General features: G+C 43.4%; 1 protein-coding gene across 1 annotated transcript; it reads right to left on the bottom strand.

The window, feature by feature from the left end:
- Nucleotides 1-15,787: 15,787 nt before the first annotated feature.
- Nucleotides 15,788-21,097, bottom strand: LOC138520439 (amine oxidase [copper-containing] 3-like). Its single transcript, XM_069632828.1, has 2 exons — nucleotides 19,519-21,097; nucleotides 15,788-16,206 (listed from the first exon to the last, which is right to left on the bottom strand). Exons 1-2 carry the CDS (start codon nucleotides 21,095-21,097, stop codon nucleotides 15,788-15,790), a joined length of 1,998 nt encoding a protein of 665 aa, XP_069488929.1.
- Nucleotides 21,098-25,997: the final 4,900 nt, after the last annotated feature.

Below are 25,997 nucleotides of genomic sequence, written 5' to 3'. Positions count from 1 at the left end.
ATGTCCCAGCTATGCCACAGTGACCAAGCATAGTGAGGAAACCCACACCAACAAAAAGGGAGTTCAGGAGGGTTCTCCCCCGAGATTTTATTAAAAATAATAGGTTAAAATGGTGAATTTTAGAGAGCACTTTTTAGAAAAATTGGGGAGAAAGCAAACAGTTTGCAATTGGTTTTGTAGGGTAACTCATGAAAAAATACAATAGATGCAAGTTACCAACAGTGGGCAGGAACATTTCTCTAACACATTTTCATGATGCCTTTTTGCAAAATATGAGCCAGTATACAATATTCTCACACTGGCTGTGCCCATACATTTCCATGCTGACTGCACCATTATACCCTAGTAGTCCCATATATGAACATACTCCTGTTTGCTTTGTGGATAATAGCAGTAATGATACTTTAAGAATACATGTCCGTGTTTGTTCTGCCAATACATGGCAATATCCCCATGTAAGAGCATACTCCAATTGACTTTACCATTAAAAATGCATGCCAAAGTATGAAAACATGTCCAAATTGGCTGCACTAAAATGCCAGTCCAGCTACATAATAACACGTATCATGCTTGCTTTATCAAAGGAACCCAATACAAAATGTCATACCGCAATAATAAATGGCTAGACGGGTTGCAAAAAAGTGCCAGTCTTGCTTCATAATAAGACTTATCATGTTTGCCTTACCAAAGAAGCCCAATACAAAATGTCATACCACAATAGGAAATGACTAGACTGGCTGCATTGAAATGCCATTCTAGCTACGTAATAACACTTATGCTTGTTTTATCCAAGATCCCTAATACAAAAGGTCATGCCACACAAAAAATAATACCACTGATCCTGCTTGCTTTATCAAAGATGCCCAATACAAAATGTCATGCCTCAGTAAGAAATGGCTAAACTGGTTGCATAAAAAATGCCAGTCTTGCTTCGTAATAACACTTATCATGCTTGCTAAATGTCATACCACGATAAGAAATGGCTAGACTGACTGCATTGAAATGATAGCCTAGCTACATATTAACACTTATCGTGCTTGCTTTACCAAAGACGCCCAATGCAACATGTCATGCCACAGAAAGAATAATACCACTGATCATGCTTGCTGCCCAATATAAAATGTCCTACCACAATAAGAACTGGCTAGACTGGCTGCATTAAAATGGCAGTTTAGCTGCATAATAAAACTTACAATGCTTGTTTTATCAACCGTGCCCAGTAAAAAATGCCATGCCTGCTCCATGGTGCACCAGCACCTTTCACTCAGACCTAATCACATTAGTGATAAATGTGATTATGAGTGATTGCGAGGTGCAGCGGAGGCCCATGGGGCAGATGCGTGTCCAGAGCTGGGGTCCCAGGGTACATCCATGGCATTTATTACTGGGCATAGATGCCAAGGAAAAATTGCCATGCACACCCCCTGAGGCCCAGAGCACCTCAAAGGCACACATTAATTGTGTGTGTGCAAGGTGCTAGGGGTCCCAGTCATGGTATTTTTTTTTTACTGGGCATCTATCAGAATGTGTCATTCGGCTGTACCATGTGCTTAGGATATGACGTCATTTCATCGCCAGATGTTTTTCATGGGTTTTTTACAGCAGATTTTATTCACCAAAAAATCATCAAATTTTTTGGGGGGGTTAAAAAATTATATAAATTGGGTGTGGGTGTACGGGGATATAAAAAAAATAAAGGGGATGAGGGGTTTGGGGGGTAACCCCCCAAAAAATTAAAAATGCAATGATTTTTTGCGAAAAGAAATCAGCAGTAAAAAACCCGCGAAAAAACCTCCCGCGATGAAATGACATGGAACTGTGTTTAGAGACCACACAATTGTGAGTATTTATTCTGTTTTTCTGCAGCTGGTCCATTTGTCGTCTGGGGATTAGAGTGTGTCTTCATATCTCTTGACCTTGCCTGTGGGCCCTGTCTCATGCGCCTTGCTCTCTGTCTCAGCTCATCTCCTGCTCAGTCATTTGAGGCCTGCCGTAATTTTCCTAAACCTTATAATGTAGTTTCTACAGTGTACATGTTATACTACATTCCCCATAGGTTAGTCACACTTAGTTCTGCCAGGTTCCATATATATTCCTGCAGTTCCATAGGGTTATTCGCGTTAATCATCTGCAAGCTTGCTCAGGATCTCTTGTGCCTTGTGGTTCTGCGTTGCTGCATTTGGCTAATGACAAAATAATAAAGCATTATGTATACCATAAAGTATGTATATGTATCTGTCCTCTAGCTATAGAACTGTGCGCTCATGTTGTTCATGGCTTTGAGTTTGTGTTTGTGTGGTGCAGTGCGGACTGCACGTGTGCTTCATGTTTAACACTGCAATATCGTGGTTTCACTAATAATGTCAGTAACATTGCTTCTTGGTGCTTAGTCCAGGCTGTCCATGTAGGTGTCTCTGTTCGCGATCATGGGCTCTTCTCCCACACATGGAAAGATCTGTGTTGCATTTAGTTCTTATGGCTGACTGAGAGGCTACCTCTCGGTATACTTGTCAATCATTGGTGCGTTTGGGATTCGTCCAAAATAAGCTGGGTGGCTGCGAGCATTTCTGGACTTTCGTCTCGTCGTGAACTTGCTGGGGAGGAGAGGTGGTACCAGGACCCCGATTCCCTCTTCACTTCTCAAGACCTTACTTTTCTCTTCTTCCTTCCCTCTCCCCCTCCCCAGCTAATGTCCTGTCTGCCAATGATTGGCTGATTGGTTTCTTCAGAGTCTTACAGAGCACCAGGCCCCCCTAGTCCAGTGTACCCCTGCTCTTGGTCTCCCTTGACCCAACGTCAACCTGCACTTGCCCTTCTGGGCCCCTCCCCCTGCACTGGCCTGGCTTTGCCTGCATCCTTGTAGCCTTTAAGGAGTTTAAAGACTTTAATCTAACTAATGAAATACCCAAACGAGTATACCCATACACAACAGACACTTATAATACGGATACGCAACAACAGGAACAGATACTGACCAACTATCAGGGAGGATATAGGCAGCAGAATAACAAAAAATTCAGGAAACAGCCCACTGTCGGGAATTGGAGTTTCTCAAGCAACAGCTTGGAAGATGAGAATAAAGCAAGCACATCCGACATCGGACAACTAAATAACGCATGTAGGAACCCAGAATGTGCCATTCACTTCCAAGACAATACAGTCATCCAGACAAATAACCAAAATTCATCAGGGCTTCCATTTTATGACAGGGCACACAGGGAAGGGGCAGGTTGCAGACCAACTCCCCATGAGTGACCAGGAGCAGCAGAGGGAGAGGTTGTTTCCCTCCACAGAGTTATTAGTAGTCAATTTGTTTACACATGATCTAGACAACTCTGAACTACAGGTACTACAAAAAGGTCTACTATTTGTCCCTACGGCAACATATGACCCCTTTACCACTAGTGACGAATTATCTAAGCTAATTTAGGGGAAGCAGAATGAACAGAAAAAAATGGCATGAAAGGCCGGCATAACACTTCAACCCACCAGCGAGTGGGTTGACAACAGAATCTTACACCTTTGCGAAAGCACTTTTCAAAGCAGTAGAGAAATTGGAACAAAATCTCAAACCAACTTTTAATAATTGCAGTAGACAAGAAAGAACTGTCTTAAAGACACTAGTCATGAACAGTAGGATCATAGTGAAACCGACTGACAAAGGCGGGCGGTTATAGTGATGAATATAGAAGATCACAGCAACATAGTTGTCACGCGCTGGGCTTCCCAATGCTTGTGGAATCGCTGGCGGCTTAGACGCCATTGAGCGTTCCATTATGTTCGGAAGCCCAGCGCTCGTCCTCGGTCTAGTGGTTGCGACGTGCGGCCGCCGGAGGATTGAACTTCCTGTTGTTGCCAGCGGCCGTTGCATTGCAACAGTGGATTTCCGTGTCCTGGTTTTACGCTGCCCTGTGTGCCCGGTTTGTGTGCTTCTCCATTCCGCCCCTTGCTCTGTTCCTCCCGAGCTGCTTCATCCTTACTTAGCCGTGTTCCCCCTGTCCTTCCTTGTCCCGTTCTACTCCTCCTTGCTGATCCCTTCTGGCTTCCATGTGCTTCCATTGCTCCTCCAGAGTTCAGCCCTCTGCCAGTCTGATCACATATACACCTGCTGTCAGAACTGCTACCAGTGCAGTCTTCAGTTCCCTACAGTCCACGGCAGAACAGGACCCACTCCAAAACTGAGGATCTCTATAGGTTTTTTTTTTTAGCCTTCCGTCTTTTTTCCCCTTCTGAGGGCTTGTTCCGAGAGAGCAGCCAGTGGTGCGCTGTGGTCTATCAGCTACCACGGTGGCTACCTCTTGGAGCAGGCCTTATCTCTACAAAAAAAAGGAGCCATCAGAAGGAAGAAGGAAAAGAAGACTCAAGAAACACCTCAGGGTTCAGGTGAGGAGGAGGGGATAGAACTGGACTTGGAGGGTGTGGAGAGCTCATGTGATAATAGTGAAGGTCCTCATTAATGACAGGAAAAGCTATGTCCCTCTTGCAAATGACCCTAGAAAAACTCTACAAGATTTGATTAAGCCAATCATAGCAGTGGCAGAGGAGGGTGGATAGATAATCAATAAGGAGGCAGATTTCCTGACACCCAACTCCCCACGAACATGTATACCACCACCAGAAGTCTCTATTCAATTGATCCTACAACTCACAGAGATTGCCCTAACAAGAAATGTTTTCTATTTGAAGGCCTTGTTTCATCAACAAGCCTTGGGCACAGCCATGGGGGCTACTTTGCCCTCAGTTTAGCCAATCTTTACGTGAACGCTTTCGAGGAGGATTGTATATATGCCTATAATCCGTATATCCAACATCTTGAGATTTGGTGTAGTTATATTGATGACATTTTTGTCATCTTGACAGGCAATGAACCAACTTCTTTGATTGGTTAAAAGTACAAAACACACATTTACATTTTCCCAAAACACAAAGCAAAAACACCACAGTTTCTCAGATATTCACGTAACTGCTCTAACCATCAAGACTATGTACAGCAATCTCAAGAACTGAGTGAGAAACTATTTTCAAGGGGATACCCTAAAAAAACAGTCAGGTGGGCCTGCAAAAGGGCACAGAATATCCTGCGAGAGGTTACCTTACAACAACACCCACGTACGGATGTGGGGCAGTATTATAGCAGTGTTAAGTAATTCTCCCCAGGCAAATAAAATCAAAAAATATATTCATTGACTATAATGTCAGCACCAATAACATCAATTGGCCTAGGTTCACGATAAAGACGACGCATGAATCTTAGGTTTGTCCTGGTGAGCAGTTACCAGGCCGCTCAACCACAGAGTAACAGAGTCAAAGTACACTATCGGCACTACCCCCGGTGTTAGGCCATGCACCCTGCGGTACCTGTTCTGTTTGCCCACAAATGACTCATAGTCAGACAATAAACATAGGTCTTAAGACACTGTGGGAACAAAGATCCTTTACTAATTGTAATACCAAGAAAGTGATCTACATTATCACCTGCCCCTGTGGACTCAGATATGTAGGGATGACAGCGAGGAAAGTTGCGCACAAGTCATGCATCAGTACTGGAAAAGTAACTGCCCGATGATCACACACTTCATGGAGAAATCACACCCCGAAAACAATCTAAGATGGACTATTACAGAACAGATAAAACTCCCAGTGAGAAGATGAAACATTGGCAGACTGCTTCTACTCAGAGAACAGACCTGGGTACTAGTACTGAAAACAGACACAATGGGATGAATGAGAGCATCCTGTGGCAACAACTAGCATTCTGTAGCACTACATACATGTTCACTTTAGAGAGACACTATGTAGGTTCCTCTTGATGAACACATATGGATATTTTCACCATGTGTTAGCACATGGGTGCTACATCAACATCACAGAGCCCATTTACAGATTGTTAAGTGACTGGAATTGCACCTGGAGCTACAATTGATGGCTTGTCTTTAGAGATGTGGATAGACTTTATGTTATAGAACAAGTCTGGCCCACTACACAACTAACGGCCCCTACAGAGTAAGAGGGCGCTTGCAGCACTCAGACTCTAAAGTTTTGAAAGCATTCTCTATGAAGATAGTCCCATTGATATGAGCCCAGAATACGTTTGATAACAAGAACACACTCTAGATCAGGTAACAATGATTAGTAAACTACGTGAACGAGACTGGAAATACAGTTCACAACAAACTGAAGAGTATATGTAGACGCTATCAAGATCAGGATAACATTGCTAGAACCCAGACATATAATATAGCCAAATACGATGAGAAACTATCCTAAAATGGCTGCCAGAATTGCCCGCATCATCCGTGTGGTGTCCGTTGCCATGGCCACGGGCGCACGTGTGTGCAATACACTGAAGTTAATGTGACTCAGTGAACAACCAGTCCAATCGTACACGCGCCAATTACCGACATGGAGACAACAACAAACACACCTTCGAGGTAAGCACTCACTGAGTTAAAACAGAGACTTCAGTAGGAACTGACGGTTTAATAAGACCCGTGATATGGATGTGGTATTCCTTATGGTTAAGGAAAATGCAATGATATTGGTGTATAAGTAGTAACACAGGAGCACCCAGTCGATTTCCCAGCAGACACAGAAAGCTAAAGTGTAATGCATCTACTCTAGATTTGCCTAATAAGACTGGTGATAAGTGTGTATCATTACACACTTTAATAACGCAGGAGAACAGGGAAAAAGCAATGATGTTTGAGTTTTAGAGCATGCACGTTGTCATTACAGGAGAATGGGGAACATGCAATGCCGCCTGTTTGTAATTGGAAATACCCGAGTATCCAAGCTTGTGTACTTCCTAACAGACACATGAAGCTAGAAATATAGGCCGATTTATTATTCAATTACAAGATGTGATCAATGCACATCGGCACAGTGAATCCAGTATGACTGATAAATAGAGTTACACAATGCAGTTTACCACTGCATGTCTATGCACAGAGGTACACCAAGCAGTCTATCATGGAGCATGGCTAAATAAAGGATCCAGCATTGTCTATAGGAGAAATATGACACCCTACACAATTACTTGAAAAGTATCCTTTGTTTTCCCAAAGGAAACAAAGACAAGCAATCGAAGTACATAATACAACTATTGACCACACTCTGTGATAGTTGAGCCTATTTTCCAGCCTAACAAGCTACGACTAGTACCACACTAGAGGTGCTTTTATCGATGAGTGTAAGCAAAAATGTTGAGCTAAACATAATATCACGACGTACTTCAAGAAAATCTCGATATCCGTATGACCGCAAAGAACTGAGTTTACTAGAGCACTCGTATGTGTCTCTTTTTAATGTCCCTACAGATAGTGGGATGAGAATTATAATTAGAACAGCACAAAGCTATCATAGCTGTTGATCGTTCTGGTAAAAGAATGAGAAACCCGGAGGTTTGGAAGCATCCCAGAATTGTCCTACCTGAAGAAGGTGGCACATGCAGATAAGTTCCACTGAAGCCAGTCGACTAGTGAGGATGCGCCTAAGATAACTGCACATGCCCAAGAAGAATGAAAATATACATTGATTGAAAAAGAAAATAATCTTTCACTTACTCTATTCTTTTGACAGTTTTTGGAAATTAATTTGGAGAAACGTACACAAAAAAAGCAAATAATTCATAAGAAGATATCTGCACAGGCAATACATCTGTACGAAGTTCTTATCTCTAGCAAGTTATACAATTGTTGTCCTTGACTAGAGTTTTTAAACAAGGGGCTTGGACAGTAAATAATACATTTTGAACTGTTTACTAGTCCAGACACACATTTTTAGCATTTCAGTGTTTTGTTGTCATACAAATCAGATTTAAAGTAAGAGAGGGCCAGTTTTCCCTTTCTATCCCTCACCTAGATAGACAGCCCACCACTGCTTGCTAGGATAGTGCATCCACTTCAAGGGACAGCTAGAGTATTTTGTAGGAACAGGCACCTAGTTTCTCAAGTCAAATTAAACTTTTTTGTTCTCTCTATCTTTTTGTGTGTTCACATAACGTATTAGGGTCCACAGAGGACATTTGATTGCCCAATAGCCCTTAAGTGTCAAAGAATGAGGATTTTTATACATACCTTCATAATAGTATCTAGACAAGGACATCTTTATTTCTCCATTCATAAACTGTAAAATAATTTCAGTCCCTTTAGATTCCATCAAGTACAAAGGAAACTGAAATCAGACACAGTCTGTATGACATAGGGAGGCCCAAGAAGACTATGCTTGTCGAAGGTACGTGGGATGTCTATTGAGGTACACAAAACAAAATGGAGTTGTTTTTTTAAAAAAACATAAGGAGAGTTTCTAGCCCTATTTTGGCATCTTTGATAACACTTTGGGATTATTTGTCTCTGCTCCCACTTGTGTGTTACAGGTCCTCAAGTGAAGGAAATCACTTTTGGAATGGTCTACAACCAGAAATCTATTTCTGGTAGAAGTATCTACTGTCTAATGAAACAAGTACTCCATAGCTTAGTATGCAACAATGTGTAGTTATTAATTTATTTAAGCATTTAAATTGGTGAGGGATCTATTTAGTAACACTGTCATGTTTCCTTTTGACCACATAGGGAATACAAATCATGCACGTCAAGAAATGTCGACAAGATGTAATATAATGTAGTGTCTATTTTGATTAGACTCCTAACTCCAGCAATTTGAGCCTTTTTGAATCACCCAATGGCCATACCACAATAGGAGACGAATTGAAGCAGACCCTTGAGGAATGTCCCACATTGAGAGGAAAAGGGACAGAAACATGTAGGGTCGAGTTTGTGGAATGCAACTTAATTGGTGGCACGGCTACTATTTCCATCATATTGATGGCATTGGGTTGTATTGAATGGGGATACACATGAACTAGCCTCAGTCTACCTTTGATTCTCTGAATTTACATTGTGTGTCAAGTCTCGTGGTGAATATACATGATGTAGGGTGGTCAGTCTTCTTACATGTTTTTGTTAAATACTACTGAATTGTTAATGTATTTGCACAAGTAATGTTTTTAATGTATATGAAAAAGAAAAAAATATGTTGTCTATGTTACCATGTACAATTATTGTGAATCATTTCATATTGTGTAAAATACATCTTCCATGTTAAATAATTCATGATTCTGTGATTTTTCAGAATTTCTATATGTTTATCGATATTTTTTGTATCATGGGTTATTTGGGATACTTGAAAAATATATACTTTTTGAACAAACAGTTGCCACATTAGAGCCTCTATTAGGAACCATAATGTCCTGTTTTGTTCAAATACCTTAATTTACCCAAGGTTTCTAGAGGAATAATTTCCCATTCATTTTAATATGTTTGTTGTACCAAATGTAATAATTGGAGAAAAGTCTTAACAGGAGGATAAAACATCCTTTAGTGTAATAGTTTTAAAACACCACATTATCTTTTACAATTGTTTATGAGGAGTACATTGGTATTATAAAGGTTGGGGACATCATTCCTTTTTCAATTGTGAGACACACCAAAGGGGTTAGAAATGTCCTCAGATAGGAACCAAGCATGTGATTGTTTAAAAATAAAGGTGACACAATACAATTTGAAAATCATGAATTTGACCACCACATTATTTTTGTTACATTAAAGTTCCCTCAGAGCAATTCATGATTTAACCCCTCTATAGAAATGCAACTCCATTTTATTGAAGAACAATACCAGAAATAGAGTGGGTTGGTCCTCAACTATAACAACACAAACTTGAAATATTATAATCATTCCATATATATTGTTGTGTGTTTTATCAAAATTGTTTGTACTCAATACTCAGTACTCAAATACTCTGGTTGGCTTTACTTTAAATCTGACTAAAGTTATGTGATTGATTGATTGGCTGACTGCTTCTTTTTTTTTTTTTTTTAAATATATTTTTATTGGCATTTCTTAAACATTAACTTTGCGACTCAACATAGTCCCAAACTTCCCTTTCCCACCCCCCTCCCTCCCCTCCGGTATTAGTGTCTCTGCGGTCCTTCGAGTCCCATGTGTGTTTCTGATTCAGCTTGTAAACATGTCTAAGATTCGGATGTTATGTGGGCACCATTGGAGCATGTAGTCACTTTGCAGGAATTCTATGGTGTCTCCCCAGTCTGTAGCGAATCTCTGTCTGTCCCCTTGGAGGGTATATGTTATCCTTTCCATCGCCACATATGTCCATATCCTGTGGAGCCATTCTTGCGTGGTTGGGGGGGTCTTTTGTTTCCAATGTTGTGCTATTGCCAGCCAGGCGGCTATGAGGAATCCCATAAAATGACGTTTTTGTGTCCTATTAAGTGTTTTGTCTGTGGGAGCCCACATGCCGCACATCCAAATCTCTTCTTCTAGGTTGGCCGTGTCCTTGAATATTTCTTGCATCTTATTTTTGACATCCACCCAGAACTGTTTTAGCTCTCGACTGTCCCACCAGATATGTCTCCAGGTGCCCACTGAGTCACATCCCCTCCAGCAGTTATTTTGTGTTGTCGGGAACATTTTATGTAGCCTTTCCGGGGTGTAGTGCCATTGGATCATCACTTTAGTCCATGCTTCCCTTGTTTGAATTGCTCGCGTCCACTTGGGAATTATATACCACAGGTATGTCCACTGCGTTCTCGGGATTTGTTTTCCTAGCGTAATTTCTCATTTTTTCATGTAGTACCATGTGATGTGTTCTTCTTGGACGTTGATGAATTTGTAAAGGGAGGAGACAAATTTCTTTTCTCCCGTTTGGGTTAGTATGTAGCTCTCAAACGGGGTTGGATCTCTGGTCAGTGCCTTCGTGATTCTGGGTGACATGTGCCAGTGGTGGATTTGCTCGTACTGGTATCTGTCCTTCTCCGTGAGGCCTAGTATATCCTGGCAGTCTGTGAATGATCTTATCTGCCCTCCCTCAAACATGTCGCCCACTTTCGTGCACTCTGCGTTTCTCCATTTCTGGAATGTGCCTTTTTCTACCCCTGGGGGGAAGTCTGGATTGTCGAACATTGGGATGAATGGAGCTGGGTCAATCGTGAGGGTTTCTCTTTTGGTGGCTCTGTCCCAGATGTCCATTGTGGTGCTCAGGATTTCGCTTCTCTCGATGTTTTGATGCCTGTGTGTGGGTCTCTTCTATAATAGATGTTGCAAGTTGGATCTCGCCACTGCCCTGTCCTGAGCCATCCACCATTTATCTGATGTGTCTGTGATCCATTCGTGTAACACCCACAGCTGGGCCGCTTCGTAATATTTCCTGAAGTGTGGGAGCGCCATCCCTCCGTCTGGTTTTTGGGCGGTAAGCGCTTGTTGTGAGAGTCTTGGTGTCTTGTTTTGCCATATGTATTTAGTGATTAGTTTTGTGAGTGACTTGAAAAATGATGTTGGGACTCTTATGGGGAGTGCTTGGAAGTAATAGAGCAGTCTGGGTAAAATCGTCATCTTAGTGACCGTTATTCTGTCCCACCAGGATACTTTCAGAGGGTTCCATCTGCTCAGGTCTGATTTGACTTGTTCCAGGAGTTTCGTGTAGTTCCCGGGGTATAGGTCTCTTATCGTGGGTGTAAGGGTTACTCCTAGGTATCTCACTCCTTCCTCTGCCATTTGGAGACCTAGATCTTTCGTTATCTTGCGTGTCTCCACTTTGTCTCCGGCCAACGTCATTACCGACGATTTCTGCTTGTTTATTTTGAGGCCTGATATTTCTCCGTAATCATCAATCAGTTGGATAAGATGCGGGAGCGTCGTACTGGGTTCTGTGATGGTCATCATCATGTCGTCTGCGTAAGCTGCTGTTTTATGATTTAGACCTCCCATTTCTATTCCCTTGACTTCTGGCGTTACTCTGATTTTTTCCAATAGTGGTTCGAGGAATATTGCATAGAGAGGGGGCGACAAGGGGCATCCCTGCTTCGTACCCCTTCCTATTCTGATGGGGTTTGAGAGCTCCTGATTGACTGCAATCCTAGCGGTCGGTGTGTTGTAGATGGCTCGGATCATGTTTATGAATTCATTCCCCATTCCCATTTTCTTGAGGGTTGCCATCAGCATCGTCCATTCGACTCGGTCAAATGCTTTTTCTGCATCTAACGATATTATTGCTGATGGAAGTTTCATGATGCCTGCCTTCTCTATGAGATGTATAATCCTTCTTATGTTGTCGTGTGTTTTTCTGGTGGGGATGAAACCGGCTTGTTCCTGGTGGATTAGTGTGGGGAGTAGCGGCGCCAGCCGATTCGCTAGTGTCTTTGTATAGAGTTTGGCATCTATATTGATTAGGGCTATCGGGCGGTAGGAGCTTGGGCTCTCTGGGTCTTTCCCCTTTTTATGAAAGACCAGAATCTTTGCTTCGTTCATCGAAGGGGTAATGTTATTTTGTAATCTGAAGGTGTTGAATAGGGTGGTCAGATGTGGGATCAGGGTTTCCGCATATGTTTTGTAAAATGCCGCGGTGAAGCCGTCCGGCCCCGGGGCTTTATTCTTTGGCAGGTCTCTGATTGCCTTCCTCACCTCTTTTGGCGTTATTGGCGCATCCAGGGCTTCTTTCTCTGACGGGGATATTGTTGGCAGGGAGATGTCCTCGAGGAAGGCCTCTTGTTCTTGCTCGTTCGGGTGTTGCGAGGAATATAGGTTCTGATAGTAGTTTCGGAATACTTCTTTAATGTCTGTTGTTTGTGTTTTCTTTGTTCCTTGTTCGTCTTTTATGGTTTGCACCGTTTGTTCCTGCCTTTTGCCTTTCAATTGTCTTGCTAATAGTTTGTCCGCTTTATTGGATTTCATTGCATACCAGTGTTTCGTGTATAACAGCTGTGTTTCTGCTCTTTTAGTTCTGATAAGGTCTATTTGGCTCTGTATGTGTCTGTATGCCCTTTTGATCTTTCTGGAGGGGTTCTTAGACATTTCTTCTCTTGTTTCTTCCATTTTTACTTCGAGTTCTTCTTCCCATTTGTGTGTGATCCTGTCTTTTTGTGCTTTTATAGCTATTATGTGTCCCCTCGTCACCGCTTTGAAGGCTTCCCATGTTGTGCTTGGGGTGACTTCCGGGGTGGTGTTGTCCTCAAAGTATTCCTCTATTTTCTCTCTGATGGTTTCTTTCGCTACTGGGTCTTGTATCACTTCAGCAGGTAATGTCCATCTCCATAGGTTCGATCTTTTCGCAAATTTTGGGAGTGAGATCCACAACGGAGCATGATCTGAGAGCGAGATATGGCCTTTTTCGATGTCTTGTATTTCCCCTACTAGTGTCCCCGTTGTCCAGATATAATCTATCCTGGAGCTTGTATTATGTACATGCGAGTGGTAGGTATATCCTTCTGTCGTTCCTTTGAGTCTTCTCCAGATGTCTTCTAGAGCTAGGTTTTGCATTGCCTTCTTCAGCGCCTGCTTGGGGGATCCTTGCTGGGTGCCTTTGGGGTTCGAGCGATCTTCCATGCGGTTCCATGCCAGGTTGAAGTCTCCGGTCAGGATTATCTCTCCCTCTGCGAAGGGTTCTAGGTTGTTTATTGTGTCTTTGATGAAGCCTTCCTGGCCTGTGTTAGGCGCGTACAGGGTGGCTATTGTAAGTATGCGGTTATGTATCTGGGCCTTCGTGAATATATATTGGCCTTCCTTATCTGTTAGTGTCTCTTTGATCCTTACTTGCAAGTGGTTTGCAAAGGCAAGGAGTACTCCTTTCTTTTTTCCTTCATTGTTTGATTGTAGGATTAGCTTGTAGCCTCTTAGCCTGAACTGTCCTCTCTTTTTTTTCTGTATGTGAGTTTCTTGGAGGGTGATTATGTCGAATTTTTCTTTGTGTAGGAAATGTTCTATTTTCTTTCGTTTCACTGGTGAGTTCAGTCCTCTGACATTGTACGTTAGGATTTTCAGCCCCATTCTTTTTGGTTGGTTTGTTGTTTCGTATTATTTCCACCTCGTGGGACTCGACTGCGTTCGTTGATACCGGTTTTGGGGTCCCTTCCCCTTTGAACTTTCCCTTCTATTTTCTCCCTCTCCCACCTCCCCCCCCCCAACTTTGTCCCTGAGGAGGGCACTGGGCCCTATGGTTGCTCTGGCGTTGTGCCTTTGCTCCATGCCCTCTAACTTCTCAGGGGTAGCGGTTTGCAGGGAGTCCTAAACCCTGCTTGTGGAGTGGATTCCATGGCCGTCCTCCGGCACGGCCGTGCTTGTGGTCGCCTCCTGCTCTGGCTGTCTTAATTTTGCGGATATTGCCTTCCCCTCCGGGTGGTTCTCTCTCGTGTAGAGGGGTTCTGATGTCTCAGCATTTTTCTGGTTTGCGTGATTGGAGTCTCGTTTTCCGTTTCTCCGTTTGCCAGCCCTTCGGTTGTCTCCTTTGCCTTCGGGGTTCACTATCGTTTGTGGTCTCTGGTTCCTGGTCTCCCAGGATCTTAAGGCCGTCTTCGCAATTCGTTACTTGGTGTTGTCTTTCTTCCCAAGTGAATAGGAGGCCGAATGGGAATGTCCATTTGTATCGTATTTGTTTTTCTGAGAGGATTTTTGTTACTTGACTCATTTCTCTTCTTTTTCTAAGCGTTGATTGGGCTAGATCTTGGAACAGCTGGATTTCCCTCCCGTTCATTCTTATTTGCCCCATTGTTCTGGCCTTCCTAAGAATTTGTTCTTTCTGTGTGTATCTTGTCATGGCCACAAGTACGTCCCTTGGGCGGGATCCGGGTTCGCTTGTTCTGCGGGGCCCTACTCTGTGTATCCTGTCTATTTGGATATCTTCCTCTGATCCCTCCTGTATGATTTCCTGGAACACTTGTTGTACTGCCGTTAGGAGGTCTTTGTCGTCTTTTGTTTCCGGCATGTTTTTAATTCTGATGTTCGATCTTCTAGACCTGTTCTCCAAATCCTCGCATTGGGATTCTAGTTCCTGCGCTAAGCGGGCAAGTCTGTCTTGCGCTTCCGCTTGTTGGAGTGCCTCCTCATCCATGTTCTGGACCGTCTTTTCCAGATTGTCTGTTCTCTCTCCGAGGTTGTCTATATCCTTTTTTAGTTCCTGTACTGCTTGCTTCATTTCGTCCTTCATGTTGTCAAATTGCGCCTGGGTAGATGCGATGAACTGTTCCTGAAATTCCTTGAACCAGGATTTCATATCGTCCCTCGTGGCCATATCTGCGTTTTCTACCTGTTCCGGTGTGTCGCCTCCTTTATGTTTTTGTTTGATTGGACGTTTGGGTATCGAGTGTCCCAGTCCCCAGATTTGGGTCAGGTCTTGGTCTTGTCTGGGTTTGCCTTTTTCCGCCACCGTTGCTTGTGATTCACTCTTCGTTCTGGGCTTTGACATGTGTTTGGGCCTCTTCGCTTGGATTTTTTTGATCTCCTGAGTGTGGGCGGTGGAGTCGTTTCTTCTGTGGGGTTTTCTGGGGCTTATGATTCGCTTCTGAGATTCCTTTAGCGGGCTTCTCCTTAGTGGTAATTCGTTTGTGATGGATGCTTGTGGAGTTCTGCTTTCTCGTGTTTCCCCGTGGTCTCTGCTTCGTTTTTCTTTCTCGGCTTTTTGTTACTTGCCGGGACCCGGGTTAGACCCTGCCTGATGGTCTCCCCTTTTCGCGTTTGTGTTGTGTTTCTGCTGTCTTTTGCTAACCCGCTTTTCTGCCTTGTGCCGGGGGCGGGGGGAGGGTCTGCCGTGGAGGTTCCCTATCTCCCTCCAACTTTGGGTGTTGCACGAGGATTTGTCTCCCCGTCTTCCCCCTGCCTCGACGTGTCTTTCTTTTTTCTCTGCGCTGGATGGGGGGAGGTCCTCTTGCCAACGACTTTTGTGGGGATATCTCCTTCCCACTTATCCCTCTGCCTTCCCCCCGCCTCGTACCTTTGATCCGTTAGTTGCTCCGGGGGCTCTCTCGAGGGTCTGCCGTCCGCCTCTCAGCCGCCGCGGGCACCTCGCTCCCTTCGCTGGGCTCGCTCGATTCCTGATGTGGGGGTGGGTCTCGCTGTCTGGTCTCGTCCTTATCGGTGTGCTTCCCGCCGCTGTGTGCGGCGTCGGATCTGGGGCTGATCTTGCGCTTGCGGGGTGCGCCGGTTGGGGAGTTGGGGAGCTTGCTTCGCTCCGTCTGGCTGTGACCCGGCTGGTTCCCCTCGTTCCGCCCGGGCTGGTTCTTTCGGCGGGAGTCGTGCCCCTTGGTGCGGGACGATTCCTTGCTTCGTGCGGGGGAGGGGAGGGTCCGGGCCGGCGCTCGATCTCTTTTGGTGTTCCCCACGTTCCGTTGCTTGTCGGAGGGAGGTTGTTTCACCTTCCTCCCTATCTGGGGGGGAAGTCGCTTCTCGGGTGTCTCGGTAGGCTCTCGAAGTGAGGTGCTTAATGTTGCGGCCCGAGCCGGGGGACGGAGCTACGCTCACACACGTCCGCTCCGCTCGGCCGCCATCTTGGAATCCTGGCTGACTGCTTCTAAACAACAACAACTAGTTACATATACTGAAGGTCAGGAGCCTGTGCAATCTGCTAATCTAGACATTAATGTGTGTGTAATAAATGTAATAGTCTTTTTAATAGAAGAAGAGATATTAATGCTGATATATTTAACATTAGTAGGGCACCATTTCATTCACACATCTTCAATTTTACCCATAATAAAAAACGTGTTTAGAGAGAGGATTTCTGATTTGTCCTTTCTTAGCTTACATCAAGAGAAGCATGAAAGAAGACCAATAGAATCCAGAAGACATCCAATTATGGCACCTAAATGCAACAAGAACATGCAATACTTTGTCTGCATATCCAAATTAAATGTCTGCCCTATTACCTTTGACATTGGGTATATCAGGGTTTAGTCTAAGCATTTCAAGGAAGGGCTGCATGCCAATAACACATATTATCAGTGATAACAGGTAGGCTTGCCTTGTGCCTCTTGACAGTGGAAAATGGTGAGAGAATTGGACATTTATAAAAATTGATTCTTTATGATTTGATTAAAGAAGCGTATTCAGAGAAATGAAGTTAGAAACAATGCCATGCCAATTTAAAGAATTGAAAAGAAAATCCCATTCTGCTCAAACAAAATTTTTCTCAGCATCTAAGTCTATATCCACAAACCTATCATATGATTGATGGAGAAGATGATTTATATTGAAACAGAGAAATGTGTTAGGCGAGGAGACGTGAACCTTAACATAGCCTATGTTATCTGGGTTAATGAAACAGGCAGACAACATTCAATCCAATTGGCACAGTATTTTGCAAACATGTCATTATCAAATTTAATCAAAGAAATTGCGTAGACAGTTTTGGATGGTTTGCTGTTTTTGCCATGTTTAGGAAATGAAATCACTATACCTCCGGTAAAACAGCATGCAGATTTTTGTTCTCAACAAAGGAGGCAAAAAGATCGAGTCATTTGGGCGATAAATCACTGAAAAATATGCATTGAAATGGTATGAAAACTCATCTTGACCAGGCACTTTACCCTTTTTTAGATACTTGGTGGCTTTATACATTTCACTTATGCTAAAGGGAGAATTCAGTGAAATAAGATCACAGTCTGCTTAGGTGATTCTCTGCAATATACTAAAAATAGATTCGAAATTGGTTGTGTTGTAATGTGCATCTTTACAAAGGTCAGTGAAGACTTGCAAAATATCCTTTTACATAGTTAAACTAACTCTAAATATATTTCTAATTTTGGGAGTCCTGTTTCGTTCCTATTTGATTTTCAAATAAGAAGCCATTGTCTTACTAGTTTCATTACTTTTTAATAGATAGTTTGAATTTGCCTTTTAGCAAGGACCCACCAGCATGCTCACATGTTTTTTTTTGTTGAAATCAATTCTTTATTTTAGAATATGTTTCAATAAATCAGGGTTACGTTTTTCATTAGATGGTTTCCGAAATTATTTTAACATGGGATTATGTGTCATCCTATTTTATTTTTGAAACAAAAGCTATTATGTGACCACTGAGAGCATCTTCATAACAATCCCATTAATTAACTATCAAGGTATCATCCTATTGATTTTAATAAATTGTTTTTGAAAATCCTTCATGGACTGAACACATTTTTTCAATACAAAGTAGGGTATTTTGAAACCTACATCTATTACAAGAAATTATTTAATCTGCAGCTCAAAAGAAGTGATCACAGGATAGTGATCAGATATTAAAATACATTCCATATAAGAGTCAATATTTACACAGGTATGGAACTTTGTATGACACATAGAATGAGTATGTGTTACACATATATTAAAAGATTATATCCTGCATTTATCCATTACAAAGCCTAATAAAAATTGCTAAACAAAATATTGTTTTTTAAAAAAAAAGGTTATAACATTAATATGAACATTTTAATCATCTATGCTAATTTTGCAAACTATTGTCTTTCTTCTAATGCACTGTCAGTCTGTGGTCTATCGGAGGTTCAGATCTCTTGCAGTAGTGCCCCTCTCAAAGCCCACAGAGCTTTGATGGCATAATAAATAAGTAAAACAATGATCAGATATCACACTGAAGCAAAACATTAAATACAATGCCAATGTTTACACTTATCATTATTCAGTAATATTTTTATGAACAATACATTAGATATGACTATTAGAAAAAATCCAGAAAGTGGTAGTGAAAATAAGTAGACACAATGATAATGAATAATATTTTAAATGATTGAAGTTATATGATTGGGAGTTCCAGGATGTTGCCTCCTTGATCAAAGAATTTAACTTACTGTTATGGAAAAAAGCTTTTTTTTTAAGTTTAAAAAGTGAAAGTGGCAATGGATTACAAGAAAAAAGAATGTATTAAAAATATAATTTCGGGGGCTATTATTTTAAAACTATGGGCCTCATCACGACTTTAAATGTGGCAGCAAAGCTACAACCGCTGCATTTAAGGGTTGGCCCAATTACGAGTATGACCACATTCACCTCCAACTCGAGCTGGAGGTGAATGTGACGGCGGAGAGGGCATTTTCGGTGCTAAAAGCACCAGCGCAATTGGCGCAAGCGCTAATAGCACCCCCCCACCCCAGGGATTTACTGCCTTGCAGCTACTCGTGATGCCGTGCTAATATCGCTGGACCGAGTAGCGGTAACGCTATTTGCGTTGGTGGTATCCCAGCGCAATTGAAAAACATTACCGATAACACACAAATGCCTTCATGGCAATGAGCTGGAATATCTCAAGGAGCGTCTCAAGTGGTACAAACCAACCCGTGACTTGCGCTCGGGGGTCTCAACATCTTGTGTTCTGCTAAAGCACCAAAGGCCCCCGTGCGGGTGGAACATCATTTCAGGTCTTAGCACCGGCATCTTGGAACGCTCTTCCTACCTCCACGAGGTCTGAATCTCCCCTGTTATCCTTCAGGAAAACATTTAAAACTCTCCGATTCTCTGAATTATTTTCGTAAAGCAACCCCCTGATGAGTGACTGATTTATAGCTTCTGCTCTGAATCTTACGCATTGCTCTTCAATTTCAGCCTTGCTCTTTTGACTTTCCCTTGTCCGTTAGGATGCTATGGTATTGCGCTTTGACGCCCATGTGGCTTTAGCGCACAATAAATAATTATAATAAATAAATAAATAAATAAATATAAATAAATAAATAAGAGATGGACTTGCCTGCGATGTCGAAGTCTACTTTATAGTTCATAGAATGGGTATGGAGGGTTCCCAAGATGTGTTCTCCAACTCTAGACCCGAAATCCAGACCATCGCCGTAGAGGAAGGAAGAACTGATGTAACCCGTTAAGGAGACTTTGGCTTCGATCGCTCCACTTTGATAGAAGATAAAGTCCCAAACGTAGTCATAGTTGCTGATTGTCGAGATGGCCCTGATGACTAGAACAGTACTAGATAACCCTCCATAACGCATAGACTTGTGACTGGAATAGTGGCGCCTCAAGGGAACACCAGAGTTTTGCTCAAAAATGCATATCGAGTTTTTGACAGTTTCGGGAGTCTGGGATTCCATTATATGGTGCGTATCCACGTAGGAAGCCAAGTAGGGGCAGTCTACCCCTCTAACCAGCTCACGAGACCATCTTCCAATGGCAAAACAGCTGTCTATGTACCTGGTCACTATGCCGCTAGGAGCATTGGAACCATAGATTGCAGTGGCCTCCTGCACGCTCAGCTCATAGATAATCCTATCCCCATTAAACCTTATGTCAAAAAGCCGCAATCCTGAATTGACATTTTTCCCAAAGGAGAATCTCCAGGACATGAAGTGCACTTGGTTGTCCTTTACACTGTAGCGTGGGCCAGTAGGTTCATACTGGAAGGGGGCGTTTGCAGTGCCGAACAGCTTGGGCTTCAATGAAGCAATGTCCTCTTTGGGTTGTTGCCCAACTTTTAGCACACTCACTTTGCCCGCCTTATACTCTTCTTCCAAGTGCACCATATCCTGGAAGTATTCACCCTTGTAAAACACTTTTGCCACCCTCCAGTTTGAGGTATTCAGACTTTGATGATCTACAAGAATTTCCAGGCCTGCCGGATACAGGAAAGTCTCACTGTCAGTCATATTTTGGGACAAGACAAACCAAGTTCTGCGGTCCCCAGATCGAAAACCCAATGGGGAGGAGTTAAGATCTGTACAGCTTGCCCCATTGTACCCAAACGTGTCTTCTATAAATGTCGGTGCCTTGGCAAGCTCTTTCTGGAAGATTAAATTGTAGACATCCCTGTGCTCTTTTTCAATCACTGGTCGGCGGTAGTAGGGGAGATGGCCTTTGTACTTTTGCAGCGTGATATCCAAGTGGTACGTTGGGGCAGGCAGAGGGCCCACTACATACTCTGTGATATTGGGCACTGGCTGGCTGCCGAAGAAAACCACTGCTAGCGCCTCCCTCTTTGGCCTGGGTCCACTTTTGTCCAAGTAATTCAGGGCTTCTTGCTTGTTGGGATACTGGACATCTAAGAAGTAAACACAATTGTCAGAAGGCTTTGCTTCGGCCGCGTCGGCCAAGTCCACGCCAAGGTTCTCCTTGAGGTACTGCACCACCTGAGATAGTTCCGTAGGGTTGAGGTCAGAAAACACCAGGCTTTGGAGTTGGCCAGTAGGGTCTTCCTCCAAGGCATCGCGAGTTAGTGAGGTGCAGTTTTCAGGTCTATCTCCCCTAGGAAAACTGACCCAGACCAGAGCCATAATGGTTATCCCAGCTACAGCAAAAAGCAAGAGACTCACCTTAACATTCATATTGTGGCGGTTTAGACGGCAGAGGGCAATTCACATGAATGCAACAATGTCACACGCAAGGCTTATATAGAGACCAAATCTTGTAATGATATACAGCTTATATCTAAATCCTCTGCAATCTGGTTTCGTAAGAACTGAAACATTAAGGTCAGCCAAAAAGGGAGCTTTAATGTTTGCGTAGAGCAGCAAGTTCTGGTGTTTGTTTGTGCTCAAAAACAGAGCAGTGACTCTAAGACTGGCTCTTTTTTTGTGATGGGGTGTGGTAAGACTAGGTCAGGGTGCGAGGCAGCGCAGAGCTGACTTCCTATTAGAAACAGCCTGATTATATATAGCAAAACACCAGCCATTGAGTCCCATCACTCAACCACAATCCCCTTACCCGTCCATAAGCGGCTCTCTGCAGCCACATGTTCGTCATTTGCACAGCGGAGTGCAAAAGGACAGGGCAAAATGTGGCATGCAAGTGTGTAAGATGCCTTTTGCCATGCGCTTTTGCCCTCCCATGCAAATGAAGTAAACACTACCTGTCATGTACGCATGGTGCAAAAAGCAGGCAGGACCCAGAGAGATCCCTAGCATGTGCACCAGAATGAACATGCGTACTGGACGCAAATGCTGGAGTATAGCAAATTACATTCCACCCCTCCTCTCCGCCATATAAATTGATGTAGGTGAACCGTGAGATAATGGAAGGAACCAAAGCCTTACTCTAAGCTTTTAGACCTTCCATTAATGTTAGGGCCCAACTAAAGTGAGGCCCCTAGTAGTCTGCAGGAGCCAATCATAGTGCTTGTTAAATCAGACCTTACCTGCTGAACTAGTGTCCTCCTCCCTCACCACGCATCCTCTCCGGGACGGCTCCTTTCTTGGAATGGCTGCCATGGAAAGTAAAAGAGGCCCTGTCCTTGAGCCCTCTTTCCCTCTTTATTCTGCTGCAATCAATGTTGGATTGAGGAAGACTGCCTTCTCATGATTGGACGCTAGTGCGAGCCAGGTTCGGACTGGAGCAAAACATTGTCTCGGGCACCAATGAAAAAGTGGCCCACATTTGCAATTGACAGGCAATTTAGTAGTGCCTAAGGGGGAGGATTTTGATGACATGTGATGCAAAATGTGCATTTTAAGGAATTATTCAGTAGCACTGGTCAAAACTACTAGCCGCCCAGTGAAGTAACTTATCACACTGGGTCAGATGGGGCAGAAAAGTGGCCCACTTTGACCAAAAATCTGGCCCAGGCTAGAATTTGGTGTTTTTGGTTTGGGGTTGCCCTATTCCCCTATAGGCCCGTCCTTGTGTGGTGCGAGTGTGCGCTCATCAGTGCTCTGTCTTTTTCAATAGCCCGCTGCCCTCTTTAAGAGCCCTTGTTACAATCACACCATTTATTTTAAAATTTGTTTATTGGCATTTTCAATAACATCTGTTACATATTTCCATGTTGTGCCTTATTCCTGTATAATCAAAATACATTTTAATTTTAACTTTAACAAACAGTAACAACTGTCTCCTTACAGTGTTCACGTGAATCAGCTTGTCTCATCCCTGGGGGATAGGGGTGTTTGGGAGGGGGCATTCATGTTGTTTGCAGGGTGTGGGGGGGATGCTTCCCAGAGGCCCGTAGTGTCTCTCATTGGCTCTCATCTGGTCTTCCTGTATGTCTTGTAGGCATGTTCGTTCTAAGCCGTTGGCTCAGGGGGGCTTGTCGTCGGAGGGGAGAAACATATGTCTAGTGAGCTCTTTCCATGCTTCTAAGGCTCTGCTGGACTCGTCGGTTGATCTGGCCACGCTTTCTTCCCAGGCCCTGGTCTCAGCCAGGAGCCATCGTTCCATTTCTCCATGCCATACAATCACACCATTACCTTGGGACGGCAGACCGTTGCCCGCTTTTAATACGGCCCACTGTCGGAGCAATTCAACATAATGTTGAGGAGAACAGCGTGAACGGCATTGAAAAGGCAAGCAATGACTTTCTAATCCCCTTTGGCTCTTCACCAAAATAAAATGGAAGGCACTCGGGTTGGGAGAAGGAGAAGCATTCGAATATTCTGCTTTATTGTCAATCTAAAGGGATCAAAACAGGTTTTGAAGCCAACTCCTCCTGGCAGTGAAGATTTCAACACATTATGCTTACATTTTCCAATTAAGATCCGCTTATATGATGGGAGCGAGTTAGACATTGTTAAAGCTTCTTTGGGGCACACCTCTGCCCTTCGGACACAAATTTTGGATTTTATGAACGCGTGTTCAATTTAAATATGTATGTGTTCAGCACTGGTCATTGGGCAGGATGTTCCCTGATTTCGGATACAGCAAAGTACTGCCCTTCTACATGCATGCTTGAAATCCATTTGCACCCTTGAAGTGTTTTAATGAATGCTTCCCTCTGCTTTTGTTGCCACTGGGATTCAAACCCAGGTCGCCAGAACCAAAGTCAAGAGACTTACCCACTAGATCTCAGGAACATTGGACCAGGGAGCTTGTGAATATACTTGTTAGGCTTGTTAGGCTTGTGCTTTGCAGAAAACATTTAGGTACAGCTTTATAGGCTTAAAAGGTGTGCACCTTTTATACTTTGTTTGCAACAGTGTAGGAAGCACTCCTCTTTACTTGGGTTATTTTCCATCTGTTCATCATTTCTTAATCTCATAAAATACAAATGTTTATTTATTGAGGAGGTGAACATTTCCTGTGTCCTCCTCCCTCTAACCATCACCCCACCCCAGTCCTCTCTGGTGGGATCCCACAGTTAATAATTTCCATTTCCAGCACTGTACGTATTCATATATTTTTTTGAATGGTAGCACTTTGGCTTGCACCGATTTGAAAGCATGTTTAGGAGTTGCATTTCAGAAACAGGTAGATGGTGTCATGAGTCCCTAATGCTCCCAAGCACAACCACAGGCCATCTGACCGATTGGGCCTCTATGGCGTAGTCAAGCAAGCAGCTTAGAGCTAGTCCTTGTATCTGGAGCCTATCCTGCCTAGTCTGCACTAGAACAGTGTCACAGCCTGTCCCTTCGTAGCCAAACGAAGATTAGCTGACCTCCATCTAATAGTGATGTCCTCAATTACTGCTCTGAACTGGCAGGAAAATGCACCCACCAAAGAGAGAGCCAGTGAAGACAAGGCAGGTCTGCAGACACCGAGGTAGTGTGAGGGATTTCGCCCTAAATTACCCATGACATGGACCCCTTGCTCACTATGCCTTAGAGAGGCTCAGCTTCACCTCACTGAAGAGGCCCAACAAGGCCAAAACACGTGGCTGGGGTTGCTAATGGTACTCTTTTTCAGAGGAGAATTTCCAAGCATTTTGGTGCTGGACTGCCCTTGTGTGTGGGGCCAGACTGTTATGCAAATGGCTATTTCTCTTCTGTGTGGGTACAGTGAGCTAAAACATGGCTGTAGACCCCCCCTGAGTGGATGAAATTCCACAAAACAGGATATTTAACCCATGTTCGTTCTCAGTAGAGGGGCCCTGACATCCTTGTATAATTTGTAAAACTTGGGGTTTCTCCCTAAGTTACTGAGGGTAATCCAGACATGGATCACCTCGTTCACTGTGCCTTAGGCTCAGCTTCACCTTTCTGAGCAGGCCTAACAAGGCGGAAACACGTGTCTGGGGTTGATGATGGTACTCTTGAGCAGAGGAGAATTGCCTAGCCTTCTGGTGCTGTACTGCCCTTATGGGTGGGTCCAGACTGATATGCAAATGGGTAGTTCTCTTCTGTGAAGGATGCAGTGAGCTAAAACGTGACTGCAGACCCACCTGAGTAGGAAAAATCCCATAGAGCAGGATATTTGACCCATGCTCATTCTCAGTAGAGGGGCTCCTACACCCTTGTTTTAGTAGTATGAGGGAATGCCTCTCACCACTCAGTTTGAGTCCCCGTCACACTTTGCACCCTAAATAAACTCAAACTCACTGTTTGTTTTTGTTCATTCTCCCCCTGAATTTCCTTTCCTACCTCACCCCCTACCCATCTTCACTCTCTCAAAGTTAACTGGTCTCTCCCAGTCCCCCCCCCATCCACCATGGTGTTTTGAATAAAATTAAAGAAAATTGCAAATGTTCATGCATACCCTTCCCTGGAGTCTGAGAGGTGCGTTGTAGTGATAGAAATCTCTACCTGTCGTAAATACCTATCGGTAGAACATTTAACGGCTTTGGTAATGTTACATTTTTCTATCTGTCAAACCATCCTGCAGCTGGGAAAATTTGTCAGTGTAGGATAATTTGACATGAATGGTCATGTCCATTTCTCCCACCCAACAGAAAATCCTAGCGTCACGGAAATGTAGTGAAACGTCAAGGGGTAGACGAACATTGCAGAGTAAGACAATTTGACAGTGTGCCATTTTCTTCAATCCATCAGAAATTCCTACCTATAGAAATATTTGAAAATCAGATGGGTAGGATTATTTCACAGCACAGGAAAATACTACAGCAAGGTCTTGTCATTTTCTCCCATATGTCAGAAATTCCTATGTGCAAGAATATGTGATAAATACAGATGAGGGAAATGTGATGGGGTAGTAAAACCTGACAGCAAAGGTAGTGCCATTTTCTCCTGCCCATCAGAAATTCATAGTTTCAGAAAAATAGAAAGGCTCCTGGAATAGAAAAATGTGATAGGACAGGAAAATCTGGCAGCAAAGGTTTTGTCATTTTCCGCCATCCATCAGAAATTCCTATCTGTAAAAAAATCCACTGATAGGCCAATTTTACACGGTAGGAACATTTTACAGTAGAAATGAAGTCATTTTCTGCTACCTATCAGAAATTTCTATCTGCAGGAAAATGCGAAAATCTGCAGAATAGCAACATTTGACAGGATAGGAAAATATAACAGTAGCCCGTCATGTTATGTTCTCCAATGCATCAGAAATTCCCATTGTAGTAAA

Source organism: Ambystoma mexicanum, chromosome 13, assembly GCF_040938575.1.
Source record: "Ambystoma mexicanum isolate Mex_15411 chromosome 13, UKY_AmexF1_1, whole genome shotgun sequence".
In the NCBI taxonomy this organism is placed as follows: domain Eukaryota; kingdom Metazoa; phylum Chordata; class Amphibia; order Caudata; family Ambystomatidae; genus Ambystoma; species Ambystoma mexicanum.
Note: the sequence above shows the minus strand (reverse complement) of the source record. Positions and strands in the feature narration are given on the sequence as shown.